Below are 20,385 nucleotides of genomic sequence, written 5' to 3' on the forward strand. Positions count from 1 at the left end.
TATACATGTATATTATGTGTTCATCGATAAAAATAATTTTAGAAACAAGTATTTTAACAATCTGATTTTCGGTAGTGAATTTTTTCCATTTTAAGTTTGCTGTCACTCTTCTCAGTGCCTAAATTTATACGCACTGAAAAAAAGTTTAAAAACGTGATACGCGAATGCTAAAAGGCAGTGTAATTAAGTTTGGACATTACGTAACCATTTAACAGCAGCTTATAGGTGCACTTATGGTTTCTTGATGGATTTTGGGCATTATGCACCTATAAGCTGCAGCTTTATGGTGGATTAAATGGTGGCTTAATGTAATTAGCTTCTATAAGATATCATTAGGTGTGCATCACCATTAAGCGATTGATTAATAATGTTTTTTTCCCATTCTGTGCACAAAACGTCTAATACTAGTATTTTTTTAATAATTAAAATATAATTTGAAAATATAAATACTGACAAAAGATATATATTATAACTGATTTTCTTTACTTCATTTATATAATATACCCGGAAAAATAACTGTAGCTACCAGTTACACCTTGTGCATAACCGCCATACGGTTTTATCCAGACTTTTTGATTTGCCTTCATCTCTACGATAGCTGAGGAAGTACATTGGCCATATTCATTGTCATATATGTCTGCGCAGTAATTAGAGCTAATTTGGGCGTTTTCCTTGACAAGAAAAGTAATAAAATATTTCTTCTGCGCTGCCAATGTTGTCCAGTCAAAGCGGTAAATTCCGTCCACTGGCGCTGTAAATACACCAGTTTTTGCATCGTAGCCACTGCCAATGTTAAGGAATACATGTTCAAATAAAACCTTCTGGTTGCTTTTCAAATTGTTTTGCGAATTTTTCATCTTTGCATGGAAAGCTACAGCCATTTTGTTATTCTTTGAGCCTGCAAAAGAAGGAGAAAAATAAGCATAAACAATCATATTATAATTTTCCTGAAACTTAGCATAAACAACCTTTTTCCTTTACCCTTTCGTCTGCTGAGGACAACAACACGGATGTATTATTTCCCCCGGTGTCTCTGTGTCAATCCATGTCTACCTCACCAAATATTCATGTATTCAAAACTCTTAAATGACGCGATTTGCTATATTGTTCAAGTATGTTTAGGAGCTACCAATATTAGCGACTTGACGTTCTTTGGGCTCTACTTAGCTATGACCAACGTTATATAATTTTACGTCTGTGAGGTAAGTTTCTGCAACTTAATATGTACTTTGCTTGCCATGAGAAACATTGACAGATGCCAGAGTTACAGTCATCTTCATCTGACTTTCTCCATACTTAAATTGATAAATATTTTTGTCTGATTTTCAGTGGTTTTGAATACTATAATTTATAGTATTAATTGCATTTTGATGATCTCATGCTATTTTACATTAAATCTTCCTATATAAACATTAGCTAAACAAACTTAAATTCAACTACATGTACCTTCCATTACATATACATGTACTACCTGTAACTGTTGTTTGTATATCAAAATCAACTAAATGTTTTGTAATGTATTCCCAGCAGAGCTAGACGTTGAAGTTAATAAGTTCACTAATATACAATCATTTTCTTAAATTTCATTTCAATTCAAACATGAATTTAAAGTCACTGATTTGATTAAAAAACAAAACAAAAACAAACAAACAAATATCATTCGAGAAGACTTATGAAATGGCTTCTGATTAAGTCCGATGTAAAACTTTTATCTTAAGAAAATTTATTTTTAGATTCCTATTTAGTCTTGTGTTATATATTTGATCTTTTTTGTTAGAGTCAGGAAGTTAACCTTTCATCTTTTCTTACCCTGTGTTTCTTGACAAGATTTTGAAGACTATATTTATCCATAAACACTTCAATTTTTAACTTTCTATCCCCTATTTAATATATCACCTTCTTTGAGGGTTGAGCACTCTAAAATTATAAGCATTGTTTAGATGATTTTACGTTCCAATTTTCTGGTGCATTTTTTTCTGGAGAACAAGAGTGTTCAAGACTTTCATATGAACAAAAGAATATTCAATTATGCTCCGACTTACCTATAGCTACTGGTGGAATGTTGTGAACAATTAGAAATCCTCGGTATATTTAGAAGATTGTATATAATCCATTTCTCGAGTACAAAGGGTATTGCGAAGACCTAAATTAAAAGTAATTCTCTAATCGATGGATATGGAAATAACGAACAGTATTCAATCTCAAAGTCTATAAAACAATACAAAATAGGAGCCCAGCAAACACAGATCTCCGAAACATCAGAGGTGGGATCAGGTGCCATGGAGGAGTGAGCATCCCATGCCGACTGGACACACCCGCCGTGTGCTCCTTGTCATTATCAGGAAATAAGGGAAAAATCCGTCGTCAATTCACTGTACAAATAATAGACTATCAATTGATATGAAAAACGTCATTCAGCATTTGACTCTATGATAAATTGTAATTGTTCACAAGGTCATTGTATCGACCATAGAACTTACGAAATGATGACTTTAAACGAGACTGCTGATATTCTTGTTTCATCAACTTGCTTGTCAATAATTTACCTCTTTTTATAAATTGTTCATACGTAGAGCATGCTCTTGCGTATCGAATCAACTGAGATATATATACTCCATATGCAGGTGATGAAGGTATATTGCTCTATAAGTAAGGGAAGTTGACGATAGAAAAGTTAAAGTCATCACGTTTTTCATATAGCTTGGTTGTTAGATTACCATTAGCGTCTTTTTCAAGTAAAATATCCAAGTATGAAACAGAAGTGTTAGACTTCATGGAATCTTTTATCTCAAGCTCTCCAGGATATATCGTATCGACGTAGGAATGGAAATTACCATTGTGAATTGACAATACGTCGTTGATATATATAAATCTTAATCGTCGATATAAATCTAAATCTATATCGATATCTGTTTAAGATTTTTCTCTCCTATTCTGGTCAAAATCTAAAATGTTTTGAATAATTCTCATTAGAACGACCTTTCAAAGATTTTGTTTTTTCTTTATGTTTAACCATGCATATTAAACAATATCTTAGGAAATTTTCACATGTTATTCTTACCGCTGTAGAATCTTAAGCAAGATTTTAAATCCGTTTTAACCGAAACATATTGCTCATTGGATTTTCTTTTAAAATATGTGACACAAAAATGGATAGAACATTTCCAGATCATAAAAGATTTAGTCGAAAGTAAGGGCATTCGTTTTGTTGTTGGGAGGTCCGTACTTGTGTTATATGATAGCAGTTCCTTCAGCAAGCTCCCGACAAAGGAAGGAAAAGTGATGGGCTTATCGGGGGAGACCTCAAAAACAGAGGTCTTGTGTCGCGGTAGGTGTTATCTAGATAAATATTTCTCACTGCTTAATGACATAGGGTGCAGAGTATTTGATTACATTTAAAGCTCTTCATCGGCTTAAGATAACGTGTACAAACGATTGAAATATATTCTTTTTATTGCATTTTTGTATTGTATCAACAGATAAAAGATTCAAATATTGGACTGCATTTAAATGTACTTAGACAAGTTTCTGCCATCATATCACAGAGACGTAAGCGTAGTCATGGTCAAAGATCTTACATATTTTTTTAATATATATTTGAAGTCTCTTATTCAATTTGCAAGGAAAAGGAAATGTTCTCATCACATTTGCACTAAACTTTGTCACATTGAAATATTTCATATCTCAGATTGGATATTTGGTAATGGGAAGTCATATTTGAATTCCAGGAAATCAGTAAAGAGAAATGGATCTGTGAATTTGAATTTTGCAAATTATGGGTTTTCTAAAAGACATATTCTGTGGAAAAGTGGTGATCAAATAAAAAGAATTTTTCGTAAGGTAGGATTCTTCTCACACAAAACTGTATTTCTTGTAATTAAAAATTAATGAAATTTTCACAGAACAAAGAAGTCAATATAACTAAGTGATGGTATGAGTTAGATTAGTTTTTACTGTTTTATATTAGAGTCAATGTCAGGTCAAGGTGATAAAATTTTTCCTCTGTCATTAAGAATAAAAATAACAGCATCCAATCATGATATAGAGTCTTCTATTTCAAAAGATTAAATGGTTTTTGTTTTGCATAAAAAGACATTACCATATAGGGTCTATAAGATGATATTACCAAATTGACACAAATATTTTCTTTTTACATACATAAAATTGCAAATATTTGATTATACACCGACATCAAGTGTCTCTTATTTTTCTAATTCTATGACCTGTATATGCTAGTACATATTAATTTTCGCCAATTCAAAAGTTGACTGATTTTTGCATAAAAATTATTCATCTATTACTTTTAAACTGAATTTTCAACATACTTTTTTTTACGAATCATGACAAAGAGTACAAGGGCAAGATATTCAGTCAAAGGGGGATATAATTGTCAAAACTTCTAAGTCCCCACTTTTATTTTTTCAAAAAGTTAAAAACCTTAACTTCAATTTAATAGTTGCTTACAGATTTGCCTTTAATTTGCAATACTTACTTGTCAAGGCCAAAAAACATTGTAATCGAACGTGTAATTACTCGACCGTGACCATTTTTGTTAAAAAGCATCAAGTTCGGGTTCCATATGTTTTTCGGGTGTATTTTTCATGGTTTTTACTTCCATATGTTATCCATCTCTAATTGATAACGAAAAACAGAAAAGAGCTTGAATAAAATGCGGTCTATGTCCACACAACAATGTAAAAGTGAAGTTAAAATGGGTCAAGTTGGTCGTAATTAACGATAGTGATGTTTCTTTTCAATGTATGGATTTATTTTACTTAAAACTTTTATAATTATCGCCTTAAAAACCTACAAAACATGCCTAAATTCCTTTTAATCATTAGAAATCGCTAGAATTTCAACAAACACCACAAAATCATCCCAGGGTTTATCCGGAAAAATCAATGGAACCGGAATTGGAAGTGCCCTTCCCTCAATGTCAAACTGGAGGAGTGGGCAATACATGTAAGAAGACGTTATGTAACTATTGTAGACAAGGCACAGACAATTTCGATTAGCCCCCTTGTCATCCTAATCTCAACCCTAATAAGCATGTATGGAGGAAGATAGACCGGGGTGTGAGACAGCTTTTCCAGCAGCAGAATCTAGCGAAACTAGAGGACGATCTAGTTTCTACATTGAAAAAACATTCAATAAAAGATGTTTTCTTAAATAGTGAAACTCCTTGAGAAACAGTTACTTTGCTGTGAATTCGTTTGAATGGATAATAATGCAGTATTTAACGTTGTGAATTTTTAATTCTAGGGTGGCTTAACGTTTCTGCATACTGTGTTAAAACGCTTCAATAAAAGAAATGAAGTTAGAAAAATTGTTTTTGTTACTTTATTATCCTGTATACTTATTAAATTATTAAGTTAAAATAATTCAATATAAGAGCGGTGTAAAGCAAAAACTTGCCTGGGGACTTAGAATTTTAACTAGTATATTTTCATCTATCCATCCATTGCAAACAGATCCCATCACCTTTTTAAGAGGTCCGAATTTTATCTCCTGCATATCTATATATTTCCAGTATACTTTTAAGCTTAATATCAGTTCGTTATCTCACATTATCCTCATGGTATTTTTGGTACATTACCATTACAAAATGATCAACTGGTGCTTGATATGAAACAGTAATGTTGTTGGAATGTACCAAAAGGTATCAACAGATGGGTTTTCTACTGTTAAGTCCATGAGACCCTCTTGCTGAAACAATAAATACGTTGCGATTCCTCAATTGAAATTTATATATGTAGCAAAATGATGGCGTACGATATGAGCATAATTTTCTCTCGTATCCAACAGCTGAGCATGCTTCCTTATAGGACGAAATACTCTGAATAAGCTCCTTTGGATCAAGAATCTTAGAGTTGATTGGTTGAATCAATATTCCAAGAAACAAAACAAAAGTGTACAGCATATTCATGATTTTAGGTGTTTTATTATCTGAAACGAAAGAAAAAATTATTTACATCAATATGAAAAAAGACATTTACTACAATTTTTATAATTATTAATATCACAATAAACGAAAACAACAAACACTATTATTATTCTAAAAAGGTTCCTTGTCTTCAGCGGAAGACCTTTCTGTTATTCTTAGATTTCATTTACTTTTACTATTTTTTTTCCTTCCCGATTTTGTGCACGCGATTTCTCGAAAACTGCTTGATGGATTTGTATAACTTGTACCTAATGTGTTTTCATGATGTCACTTTCGGTCTGAGATATTGCCGATTCTATTTTTTTAAAGTGTCGGGTTGTAAGGAGATTTTCGCATGAATGACTCTAGATAGAAACGTGAAACTTTTACATATGATAAACCTATGTCTGTAGATATGCGTAACGCATTTCATTTTACCGGAAATTCCGCATGTCAGCACTAGCTTTAGTCCGAAAAAAAAAAATATATTGAAAATTCCAAAAAGATTCATCGCCTTTCTTTCACATCTCTTTTCATGTAAATAATTTTAAAGACATATTGAACGAAACTTGTTGAAGATTTCAATATCATTCATCGATATAATCAAAAAGGGATTGGTACCTAATAAAAGGGGTCATGATTTGAACAAATTTAAATTTACACTACCTGAAGATACTTCCGTATAAGTTTCACATTTTCTGGCATAGTGGATCTTGAGAAGAAGAATTTTAAAGAATTTTCCTATATATTTCTATGTAAAATTTTGGTCAGGCATTGTGGCCCCTCCCTATCCCCGGGGGTCATGATATTAAGAATTTAATATCTACACTACCTCAGGATGATTCCATATAAGTTTCAGCTTTAATGGCACAGTGGTTCTTTAGAAGAAGATTTTTAAAATATGCCACCAAATTTTTATTAATTCCCAATTATCTCCCCTTGAATGACTGCGTGGCCCTTCATTTGAACACACTTGAATCCCCTTTACCTAAGAATGATTTGTGGCAAGTTTGGTTGAAATTGGCCCAGCGGTTCTTGAGAAGAAGTCGAAAATGTGAAAAGTTTACAGACAGACAGACGGTCAGACGAACAAACGGACTACAGACAATATGTGATCAGAATGGCTCACTTGATCCTTCGGCTCAGGTAAGCTAAAAAACCTAGATGTATATTTTTGGGGTTCGATGACGTCGCTTCTACATGCAGTTCCGAATTCTTTGCATAATAGTGAATTTAAGTGGGTTAGTTTGTCTGCGAGTTCTCTCAAACACGGCTTAGGATAGAAACCTGAGTATTTTAATTATATTTTTTGCGTAGAAAGATTTTTTAAAACGCATAGATTAAAAGAAGTATAGAATCTATAGATCTTTCAAATGATATCTCTAAAAATGGGCTGGGCCCCTAAAATGATGGATGTAGTTGAATCAAAAGTTTTTTTCCTGATATCTTGCAACGTAATGAGAAGTTGTAATACACAAAAGAATCAAAGTAGTTCAAAATGTGAAGTAACATCTAGTAGGATCGTCAAAGTACGTCAGGTGATGTGACTTCCGGGCAAACAGGAAGTAGTATAAAATTGCTTATTTTTACAGATTTTGCATTGAATTGTCTCAGAGGACGTCCAACCGTATTTTCAGTTGTCTTTTGTCAATTTCAACAACTTTCCGGTTAAACTGGTAAAAAACATTACATGTGAATGTCTTAGTTTTTCAAATATGAAAACATTAGATCAAATTATTTATCTTACAGAGGATTTCCGACCTAAATTACTGACGATTAGGATCACTTCTAGTCAAACCGTAAGTCGTCTAAAAATGCTTCATTTTACAAAAACCATATTGATATTGATTTCAATCATTTAAATGCTAAAGACATATGCACGTTTTCCTCCGAAAATAGTAGGCGCACTATGCTGAAATATTCAGCAAATGTTTATTCAAACTCAAACATGTGCTTTAATAATTTCAAAATTTTATGTGCGAGTTATCCAACTTTTTTGGGACAAAAAGAATACGTTACGCTGCTAAGAAACTTTGACATCCCTGCACATTTCATTATTTTTTTACTTATGCATTCATGTTTTTGATGTATATTTGCTAGGTATATTTTGAGAAATATATACTAAACAGAAGTGAACATTTAAGAATGCAATGGTGATGTTTTTTCAAACTAGACAACTTGTTCACAATATTAACAAACAACCCTTGTATTAAAAAATTAATCAATGTAGATTACAATCTTACCGGTTTGATCTTCAAAACGAAGTTGCAAATTATGCTTATCTATTTATATATTCTTCCAGTAAAGGGGTTAAAAGCTCAGTGAAATCTTTTTCATTAAAATGTAATATGATATATATCATGTTCCCTGACAAGGTTAAACTGATCCCTGTAATGTGTCATTAAAATGAAATATTATAGTTAATGTTAGATGGATACTTCCTAGTATTGCATGTTTGAATTTTAAGCAAAATTTCGTTTATGTTTTTGATTATATGCACACAGACGACGTCTAATTTAATTTAGATATATTGATATATTTTGTACAAAAGCTTTTAGCCATTTTCTTTTTTTATAATTCAAAAATGTAGTCATGTTTATCTATTTATGAAAACTCTAAGATCTTTTACCGTGAGATTTATTTACTGTAAACGCTTGTTTAAGGATTTTTACTTCATTGCGGTTTCATTGAAAAGGAAATGTCTAGACCATAGCACAATATGAAACCACCCGTTGGATCCTGCAGAAGACATTCATGGAAAAACTGTGACGTGAATAAAAAAGAAGTGTCTTAACGTAGAAAAATTATAGTGACTGCTGTGTTTGGAGTCAAAATGATTGGAAGTGTTTGAACTTTAGAACCGTTCAAAACTTGGTCCGTTGACGTCAGTCACGAGCAAGAGCAATGATGCAACAACGTGCCAAACGAATCTGATTGTTGCTTACGAAATTGTGACAAACACAAACTTTAGATCTAGTGTTCAGTGTATGAACAGTGAGTCGCAGATATGTTTATCTTTTAATTGCACCAGAACTCAAGGAAATTCACATTGGGTAACAGTGAACAAGTTAGAAGAGTCGATAAACATTTCACCTTTGGTCAGTATTATGACTCACTGTTCTTTGAAAGAAAGTATTTCTGACCCACGATGTCATACCTGGGTTGCCATGAGGTCCAGTTGTAACAAAAGAAAATTCTTGCAATTACAACGAAACGCACAAAGGCATTGGTAATCTGAAGGTCAGTCATCTCCTATAACCTATAAGAAAAAGTAGATCTTTTTTTTTTTAAATCATTTTGTACAGATTAGACCTGGTTTATATGTAACGGGAATCCCGGCAATAATAACATGAACTAGATGCTGTCATGAGACAGTAATACCCGCACTAAGGTGTTTGCCTCTAAATGCACGCTTCTTCATACTGGGCTTTACCAAGGCAAAAGTCAATATAATTCAATAATTTACATAATACATGTATTCATCAATTGACAAATTGAGCATAATATGCTCAGGTGACTTGAATGTAGCTGCAGATCTGTAGCGTTATGGTTTTATATATTTGTCTTTGACCATAACGCTACAGATCCCCATATGCAAAAAAAGGGGCAATTTACGGCGCAATATTTTTTGCGCACTTTTGGGCAGTTTTTATGGTCAAAGACTGATATATAAAACCATAACGCTACAGATTTGCAGCTAGTGACCATGTGACCCATGGGACTCCATCTTATTGGTATTTCATATTCATAATTGATTACCATAAAACAACAGAATTAAATTAATAATGTAAATTAGGTTTGATAAAGGGGGGGGGGGTGTATAAATTTTTGGCACATACTGTATAAGTGGAAATTTTAGCGAAACGCACATTTAGCGATTTCTACCTAAAATCTGGTATTTTATTTTTAGCGAGAAGTAATTTTAGCGATTTTAAAATGCTAATTCAAGAAGCTTTTACAAATAATAAGCAATTAATTTTCAGCGTTATTCAATTTTAGCGATGTCAGCACCCTCGCTAATAATGCCAAAATTAAATCCTCGCTAAAAATTCTACTTGTACGTAATTGGAACTTTTTAAATCTATTTTCTAATATAGATTAACAAAAAATAATATTATTCAAATTAGTGTAAAGCGTTTTTGATAAATTTTTTCAAAATGTGCAAAGTTTATTTATATTTGATTAGGCAGAAACTTCTTGAAAGCTGCCATATACACAATCAATTTAGTCAACCCGCACCCTCTCCCATCAACACACACACACAAACACACCTTATTTGCCTGTTTTTGGAAATAGGCCTAGATGGCAAAGTTAAAATAAAACATCTTTTGTAAATGATAATTTTCAATTTGTTCTTGCACTATACATGTATCTGAACACCTGCATCACATTGGGCTTGCGTCACGTACCCAACTTAAGTACTAGTTTTACCATTGGCATTATCATTTTAGATTTCACTGCACGTGCAGTAGGCTACTAATGTGCATCATTGCATATATGTCAGTAGGAATTATTTCATTTTGTGTTTTAACTGGATTATATTTCATGAAGATGACAAGGCCTAAATAATGACAATCGGTAAGTACAAGTTTTGGTATAGATTTGGGTAAAATAGTCTGAAATGCAAACGGTTAGGTTCAAGTTTAAAGGATCAAAGGTCATCCGATGCTACAATAGACGAATTTCACATTCTGAAGAGTTATCCCCCGTTATCAACGTTACATTCAGTTACAAGATCCGGAATTTTTTTTCTGGGAGGGAGGTGGGGGGGGGGGGGGGGGTCCAGACCAGAATTTCCTGAGAAGCAAAAAAAAAAAAAAAGAAGTTATGGTTGGGTCTGTTTTCTAGGGTGGAGGGACACTGGCATCCAAAGTCATTTTTATTGACAAATGATTATGTGACTCCTAAATCGTAGGAAACTTTTTTCATTTGACTATACATAATTTTGTTACTTGTGTTATTATGTTATGTAAATTTAATGGTATAAAGGTTATGAACCCCTAGAGGTCATCCCCACTCTCCTAATGAGCTGGAAATGTTCACAATTTGAATATGACTGCATTAAATTAAATAAAAGTGCATCAATGATAAGATTACTTGACATTTTATTCATGAATTTGTGTCAACCTACGTTCCTAAAATTAGGAATGAAAATCATTCAGAGATGGACCACATTAAACTATTTGTATAAACATTTTTTTTTAAATGTAAAAACAAGTAGTAGTTTGCATACATGAACAAACAGGGGTCTGGGAAGGGGTGAGGGGATAAGGATCGAGTTAATATTTCTTTACGTCTTAATGGTTGAAAACTCCAAAAATGAATGTTGATCTCAAATCTAATTTGTCCTCATTATTTTTCAAGTGGTGGTGTCTCCATATGAGTGAAATATTCCTGAGAGGGATGTTTACCAACAAACAAAATGACATGAAAACACAATATTGATTTGCGTTAAGAAATATGCAGGGGATTTTTTCCATCATAAATCTTCTTCTCAAGAACAGCAAGGGCATTATTGTCCCCCATTTTGGGGAAAGGGAGGGGACATTAAATCTCATTTGTCTGTCAGTCTGTCCATCTTATTGACAGCTAGTATGTGCATCTGTCACAATAGGTCATAACTTTTGAATAATAAGAGATAGTGCTTTCATATTTCACATGTACATTACCACAAAACTTTCTAAATATACTATGATTTTTTAACCCAAGTAAGACCTTGACCTTTAAGTTTTACCTACTTTCCAAAACATAACATTTTAGATTGATCATTTTGAAAGAGAAAAGAAAGGGCATTCAAATTATACATGTTTATTACATGTGAAAAGACTTTTCTAAATATATCATGACTTTTGACTCTGTGACCTTGACCTAGAAGTTTAACCTACTTTTCAAAAATATTATATTGTATATATAACTTTTGAATCAAAAGAGATAGGACTTTCATATTTGACATGTACATTACCTGCAACAAAATGTTTGAGAGCATGGTATGATTTTTCCCCTTTGACCCAATTTTCAAAAATTGATATATGATAGGGGTGCACATTTGACAGACAATCTGCCATAAATTATTGCATCCCATTCACTAAAACACAGAAAGCAGAGGACCACAATTCTTTGAATTTGCTTGTATAATCTTGATAGATGGAAAAATCCTCATGTAATGTAGATTCAAGTTTTTTATGCCACACCATGATTAGGAATACATGTATAGTTTTGTCATGTCCGTCCTCCACCCTTCCATCTGTCTTCACATGATGATACATACTGATGTAAGCTTTACAATGCTTCACTCTTTTTTACCTTGACCTTTCCTGTGACCTTGACCTCACTTTTCTAAAATTAATGTCTAGATCAGTTTTGAATAAACAATTCAAGATATATTTATCAAACTCCATATGCTGATACATACTGCTGAGAGGTATTATACATCAACTTATTTTGACCTTGAATTTTCCTTTGACCTTGACCTCACTTTTTAAAATATGTGTTTATCTAAGTTTTAAATAAACCATTAATTATAGTTTTATCAAACTTCATATGCTAATAGTAAATTCATACTGATGTAAGCTTGTCAACTGCAACAACATTTTGGCCCCAACCTTTCCTTTGACCTCTCTTTTTTTAGAAAAACTGTTAAGCTCAGTTTCATTAAATAATTCAAGATATTTTTATCAAACATAATATGCTGATATGTATTAGTGAAGCTACTGAACTGCATAAAAAACTTCACCTTGCACATTCCTGTGACCTTGACCTCTATCCTTTTTTATTTGTATTTCGCTTAGTTTTAAAGAAATCATTTAAGACATTTTTAAAACATCATTTTTCGACCCCCATTAGTCCCCCCCGGGCAAAATCAACATTCCAAAACCTTACTGCACATCTACATGACACTACCAACCATCTCCAAAAGATGATTAGCCTACTGTGTAAAATGTAAGAGGAGTTCAGGGAAGACGGGGCTATTTGCATAAAAAACGTCCTTTTTCGACCCCCATTTGACCCCCCGGGGCAAAATCAAAATTCCGAAACCTTACTGCACATCTACATGACACCACCAACCATCTCCCAAAAGATGATTAGGCTACTGTGTAAAATGTAAGAGGAGTTCAGGGAAGACGGGGCTTTTTGCATAAAAAACGTCATTTTCGACCCCCATTTGACCCCTCGGGGCAAAATCAAAATTCCGAAACCTTACTGCACATCTACATGACACTACAAACCATCTCCCAAAAGATGATTAGCCTACTGTGTAAAATGTAAGAGGAGTTCAGGGAAGACGGGGCTTTTTGCATAAAAAACGTCATTTTTCGACCCCCATTTGACCCCCCGGGGCTAAATCAAAATTCTGAAACCTTACTGCACATCTACATGACACCACCAACCATCTCCCAAAAGATGATTAGGCTACTGTGTAAAATGTAAGAGGGGTTCAGGGAAGACGGGGCTTTTTGCATAAAAAACGTCATTTTTCGACCCCCATTTGACCCCTCGGGGCAAAATCAAAATTCCGAAACCTTACTGCACATCTACATGACACCCCCAACCATCTCTCAAAAGATTATTAGGCTACTGTGTAAAGTGTCAGAGGAGTTCAGGGAAGACGGGGCTTTTTGCATAAAAAACGTCATTTTTCGACCCCCATTTGACCCCCCGGGGCAAAATCAAAATTCCGAAACCTTACTGCACATCTACATGACACCACCAACCATCTCCCAAAAGATGATTAGGCTACTGTGTAAAATGTAAGAGGAGTTCAGGGAAGAAAAGTGTGACAGACGGACGGACGGACGGACGGACATGAGTAACAACAATATACCCGAACTTTCTTTAGAAAGTGCGGGTATAATAAGTCGAAGAACTTTCTGGTTTCATCATAATTTATATATCAACAATCATATTGGCTCTGAAATTAATATAAAATATACAATAACATTAGAATGGTACAATAAAATATAATAGTAGATATACATAGGAGTCATTATTCAAATAGTGTCATAAATAAATATTTCACTCTATGGAATGTTGTTACACTTTACATATATAAAGGGCAATAACTCTTACAAGCTAAACATACTTTCCAAAATCGTGAAGAGTTATCTTTCATATATAACCAAAATAATAAAACAGTAATGCATACCGGTTTGTGGAATCAAGTCCATCTGACAAACTGTATGGATCTTTTCAGATATGATGTTACACTATATTAATAATAAATAAATTCCTAAAGATATGCTCTTTACAATAACTCTGTATTTACACCAAAAATATTTCTTATGAAAATATTTACTTATATACATTTAATAGAATCTGAATAAATTAACTCATGGAATTATCAGATTTATCAACATCTGATCTAGACATAAAATATTCTATACACATAGTTTTATAAAGTATCAAATTCTTAGTTTCTTATGTATATCATAATTCATATTCTAATATAGATTAAAATATGTTAAAATATTAGTACTTACATATTTCTGTACTGTTTCTGTCAGTAAGTCAGTGAGAATTCAAAATAATTCACCAGATCTAGTTTTCTACGTCTGAAACTCTGAGATCTTTCAAACTGAGTAAATATCACTCACTAGACAATGTAAAACCCTTGACCAATGAAATGTAAATGTTCAACCAATGAATGAATGTGTGTGTGAAATGTATAGGTGGATCAAGAGGGATGGGTGGTAACACTTAATACCTTATTAGTAATAGAAGGACTTTAGATTCGAATTTATTTAATTATCTTAAATTTATTTTATTTATTTATCATTTCTAAATTATTTAATAAAATATACATCTACTACATATATTCAACCTAGTAACAACGAAGTTAACATCAATACACACGTAGGTGCCTGCTTTATGAGAAATTTCAGAAATGTATAGTTTTATCTTAGTTAAGGACAACTACAGAAAATAGGCCTTAAAATATCCCGTGAATGGTTTGATGAGCGTGAATTTAGATTAATGAAATTGCCTCTATTCATATAATTTGCATAGGATAATATAAGTTACCTAGGCCTAATTGGACCTAGATATCAAAGTTATTTTTTATTCAACCAAATGTTTTATTTGTAAACAAATCCAATCAAATGTATTTCGAGCTCTAAGTAAGATTAACGAATTGCTACAATGCATCGTAAGTCATGATGTTTGCTTTCCACATAGATAAACTATGAACTGTGACGTCATGTTTCTACCCTAGCCTCAAGCCATCTGTACGGGAATTAACACCCGGTTTTAATATCAATCAAAGCTCGTGTTACAAGCTACATAGGTAATACTATGTAAAACGAAATAAATAGTTACCGAATAACAAAGCTATATGATAAAGTTATAACTTTAATTTTTCAATCGTCAACGTTCCTTACTTATGCAGCTAATCTACCTTTGTCACCTGCACAAGGAGTTAGTATCTCTTAATTAATTCGATACGCAGGAACAAGTTTTGTAGCTTATATTACTTTATGATTACCTGTAAGCAAATACAACTTATTATAATTAAGGTGGGATTCTTCTCTGGTTTCTGACTAAATGAAATATCCAAATGTACTTTTGCTTATATGTCTTATATATTTAGGTGTATTTTAAACAGAAATGAAAAACAGCGTTTGAAAACTCTCAGGAATTATATATTTGGCGGAATGGTGGCGAATTTTTCCTTTGTCACCTGCACAAGGAGTTAATATTTTTAATTAATTCGATGCGCAGGAACAAGTTTCGTAACTTCTATGACTTTATGATTACCTGTCAGCAAATACAACTTATTATAATTAAGGTGGGATTCTTCTCTGGTTTCTGTCTAAATGAAATATCCAAATGTACATTTGCTTATATGTCTTATATATTTAGGTGTATTTTAAATAGAGATGAAAAACAGCGTTTGAAAACTCTCAGGAATTATATTTTTGACGGAATGGGGGCGAATTTTTTCTGTTTCTGAAAAGTATTATAGAACAATGAATTTAGTTATATTTTTTACACAGTGAAAGACTTAAAGAAATTTTCAAAGGTTAGTTAAATTAATGATAAAAGTCTAGCGTTTCTAAAAATATCAAATAAATATGATTTTTTCAAACAAACTAGAACTATGTTATCCCTCATAAGCTTCAAATAAAGGTACAGCTCTGAGCCAAAATTCCGAAAAAAGAATGCTTTCCCCTAACTAAACGGTCAAAACTTTTTTTTGTTTTTGTATCATTTTGTATCTTTATATGACAACTTTACTATATGTGAAAATGAGAAAAATTCAAATACAGAAAGTATATAAAATAACTATTTTTTTCTAAAAAAGAAAAATTAAAAAGAGTAAAAAAATTTGGAAAGTCAATATCCAATTGAGTTAAATTGGGCCAATTGGTTGATATCATTTTATAGACCATTTATGGTAGCAAATTTTTGTGCAAAAAGAAAAACATTTAATCTTTTGCAATAAAGGTAAGGATTGCATAAATGGCAACAGTATTTTTTTTAATGTCCAGGAAAAGAGTAATGACCTTGACCTGACATTGTCTTTAATATAAAACGATCGAATTTATTTTACTGATACCATCACTTGGTGATATTACTTCTTGATTCTGTGAAAATTTCATTATTTTTTAAATGCAAGAATTATGAAAAGAATCCTACCTTATATCAAATGCTGACTGAATTTTTGTGGACATTGTTTAACCACTTGATTGTCCAGGGATTTTTTTCCGTTGTTTTCCGATCCTTACAATGAGCACACGGCGAGTGTGACTGGTTGGATGGGGATGCTTTCTACTTCATAGCAAATAAGTCAATCTCCGATGTTAACTAACATGGATTATTGAGAAACCTTTATGACATTTGAAATTCACATTTTAAAAAATTCTGTACTCATCTTTGATTTCTGTTAACAATGATAAAATTTAATTATTATACGTATTATTTCTATTAAAATATATAAACAATTTTACTGATACATGTAAAAGAAGCAAAGATCTTACTCATATTTATGGTCTCTGTGCAAATCATATTCCTTCAATAACGTTTTCAGGGAAATTGATTTTTTTGTTTCCGCTTTTCAAAATATCAAGAGTATAACAAATAAATAACCGATCAAAATCTCGTGATAAAGGTGTTTTACATACTCACTTGCATGTTTCAGGTGTAACATATTTCACTAGGCAGAATTTAAAATACATTTGAACATCCTACATATTTAGAAAACAGTTTATATTGCTAAATGAAATTTTGTATTCAGGTTATAGTTTGGTAAATTAAATGTGTTATTTTTACTATGATAAATGTTAATGCCACGTAAAGGGTTTTATCAGGTACTATTATTTTGTATGATGGAATTCTAAATGCGTGTAAGAATGTTTTTTTTTTTTCATATTTAAATATAATGTAGAGGGTCTTGATGACACTTATAGTTTACAAATTTATGAGTTTTTTATTTGAATTAGGGAACACACATAAGTACTACAAAGTATGGAAAAACATAACATGTTCAAAGCATTAGAAACATAAATCTTGTTATGTTTTAGGATGAAATGCGCATAGATTTAGCCGTCTGAATGTCTTTTTTTCAATATTTAGATATAATTTCACACAAATTAACAACTGCACAATTAATGTCGGAAATGACAGAATGAAGGTGCTTTTGGCATTTTTTTTTTAAATATGATACTTTACAAACTATAATTTACTATCGTTGTAATTTGACAGGATTTTTTTTCTAAAGTAAACATTTTGCGCACTGAAATGATCACTGTAATCCTATAATGATTAGCTATAAAAAAAATTGTAATTATTTGCAAATAATTTCATTTATGTGAAATTTCCTGGTGCCTAATTTTATACAAAGCAGCTACACTGTTTTTATTATTAAACTAGTTTCACCCAATTTATATACCTAGTAATGGGTCAAATCAATCAGCAAAGCTCTCATTGATCATTGCTGGTCTGCTTATGAAAGGAGAAAGTAACGTTTTTGAACTGCTGATGTTTTCAAATATATACCATATTTCACATATATTACCCTTGTAGTTGTGATGTCGTTTTGAAGACGATTTGATCTGTTTGTTATTCACAAAAAAAACTTTTGTAAAGGAAGTGTTGTCTTTTGACATCAGCCATACTTGTAAGGTTTTCATTAGGTTAATATCAGGGTATCATAAAAGAATTCCCAACGAATCACACATTTTGTGTTCTCTGTGTCAAGATCGGAAATTGGCCGGAAAATCCGTGGATTAATCTGCGTTTAAACAATGACAATAAATAAATTGGGAAATGTCATTCAACAAAACAACGACAACAAAAATTATTGACGATGCTCTTTATTCAGGCTGTTGATTAATTAAAAAAAATACAAACATGGTTCAAATAAATTGAATAAATGTATGAAAACGTCAATGGTTTGTATAAAATATAAAATATTCTCAAAATTTGCTAATTCTAGATCATCAATTTTATTAACGTAGATTTTCATAATATTGGATTTCTTGAAATTAAAAAATAATACAACCAACAGCTAATCTTTCCCACACTTTTGAATACTGTGACCTACGTCCATCAGAAGTTGATTTCCTTTTAACTTGAACAAATCGGTATACCTCTTGACAATGGCAAGCAGTCCTACAGTGTAGATCATGGTTTGTGTTAACGCTCTGACAGTTGGCATTCAAACACTTGGCTTCTATCATTGCTGATGGTATTCGATTAACATCTCGTGTTATAACATATTTCCAAGGACAGGAACTTAGAGTTGAATAATGTTCATATCCTGGCATTGGTTGATCAAGTGGTAAGTCGGTAACAGTGATGTTTATATCATGGTCAAGGCGTAAAGTGTTCATGATACCTGCTGTTTCTTCTCGTAGTGAACCGTGACGACTAGCCAGGAAAAATGAATCCTTCAGTGATTTCACCCCAAAATGATTTTCTATCACGTTTTGTGTTGAATAGGTTATACCCCAAATGTGGAACAGAATCAGAAGACAAATCTTTGATAGAAAATAAAGTAAAGAAATATGAACAAATTTGCATTTATTTCGGAATTTAACATAATGCATAATACCTACTCGCTTAATATTTATTCACAGTTACGCACACCAAAAGTTTTATTTATAAGCCTATCAATTTTCTACTTTCCCCCAGAATTTAACGTTCATTATAGAATAAAAAGTTCAAATATACTATTTGTTTTAAGTTGAAAATCCATCATTAAAACAAATAATACTTTCAATTCCCTGTGTTTGTTGAATACAATATTTTATTGGGCTATGTCTTTATTTAAATTGTCTTAAATAAATTTACGAAGTAGTCATTTAAAAGATACTACCTTGAAACCCATGTTGTGTGTCTGTTGAACTTTGTAATGATTATTCTCTGAACAATAAATCGTTACTTTTATTTATATAGTCCTGCTAGATATTCTCAGTAAAGTAGAGTTCAGGAAGAGGAAATCTTTATACAGTGTAAGTACAAATGAAATTATTTCTTATAGTATACATATATTGAAGACCAGCCAATTGTTAAAAAACACTTTAAAAGCGTTTTAAATAATAAGTAATTATATATTCAGAGAGCGAACGTGTAATCTTAAAGATATGCATACTATTCGGATTTTTTATTCACAATTAGTTATCAGTAAAACAAAAGCACACAAATTTGGCGAAGATCCCCTTAAAATTCCTTTTAATATTGTTAAAATTCACCAGGGAAATTCTATCTCTTACAACCCAATGGCTACTTCTATAAAGACAAAATAATGGTATTCGTTATATGCACTACCTTGCTTAAATCAAATGTCATTCTAGTTTACCTAATTTTACTCTATCTGCATTTAATTATTTTTTCAAAGCCATAATTAAACACTTGGATCTCAAAATATTTACTTTGAATTCAATTTAATTTTTTTGAATGCATCATTCAAATGATAGTTGAATTTTAAATAAGAAGTATGGCAAATGGTATATAACGTATTTATTTCTCAAAAATCCTTTTACTTAAATCTCTTAAAGAATTAACATCAAATATAACGCAACAAAGGGGGGATTAGAATCATTATTCTCAAAAATGTATGAGTTTCTGCATTATCGAAATCTATGCACTTTTTGTCATTTAGAAGGATTAAGAAATTACCATCCAATTTTTTCTAAAGCTTATTCAATACTTTTTTGATGAAAATTATATTCAAGTCATAAATTTAACAAAGATGTTTCAATCAAAAAGGAAAAAAATCACGCTATAATTTTTAACTGGAATTTTTCTTTTAATTTCTTATGTATGCATTGTAATACTATTGATTTTTTTTCATTTTTTCCCCAGATATTTGCAAGGATAGCATTTCAGACCTACCCCCTATGGCACATCATTTCATATCTTATGTGTTGAGAACATCATTTCTGTTCCCAATTTCGAACGTTATATAGGATTTTTAGCTTTTATTCTGTACCTTGCGTCCATATCTTTGGACCAATAAAATAAGA

General features: G+C 31.8%; 1 protein-coding gene across 1 annotated transcript; it reads right to left on the reverse strand.

The window, feature by feature from the left end:
• Nucleotides 1-491: 491 nt before the first annotated feature.
• LOC134247990 (uncharacterized) lies at nt 492-19,262 on the reverse strand. Its single transcript, XM_062730408.1, has 4 exons — nt 19,236-19,262; nt 18,417-18,897; nt 5,773-5,946; nt 492-898 (listed from the first exon to the last, which is right to left on the reverse strand). Exons 1-4 carry the CDS (start codon nt 19,245-19,247, stop codon nt 492-494), a joined length of 1,074 nt encoding a protein of 357 aa, XP_062586392.1. The 5' UTR covers nt 19,248-19,262.
• Nucleotides 19,263-20,385: the final 1,123 nt, after the last annotated feature.

The sequence above is a fragment of the Saccostrea cucullata genome, unplaced genomic scaffold (genome assembly GCF_032062105.1).
Source record: "Saccostrea cucullata isolate Sc308-1 unplaced genomic scaffold, CSIRO_AGI_Scuc_v1 ctg448, whole genome shotgun sequence".
NCBI classification, from domain to species: Eukaryota; Metazoa; Mollusca; class Bivalvia; order Ostreida; family Ostreidae; genus Saccostrea; species Saccostrea cuccullata.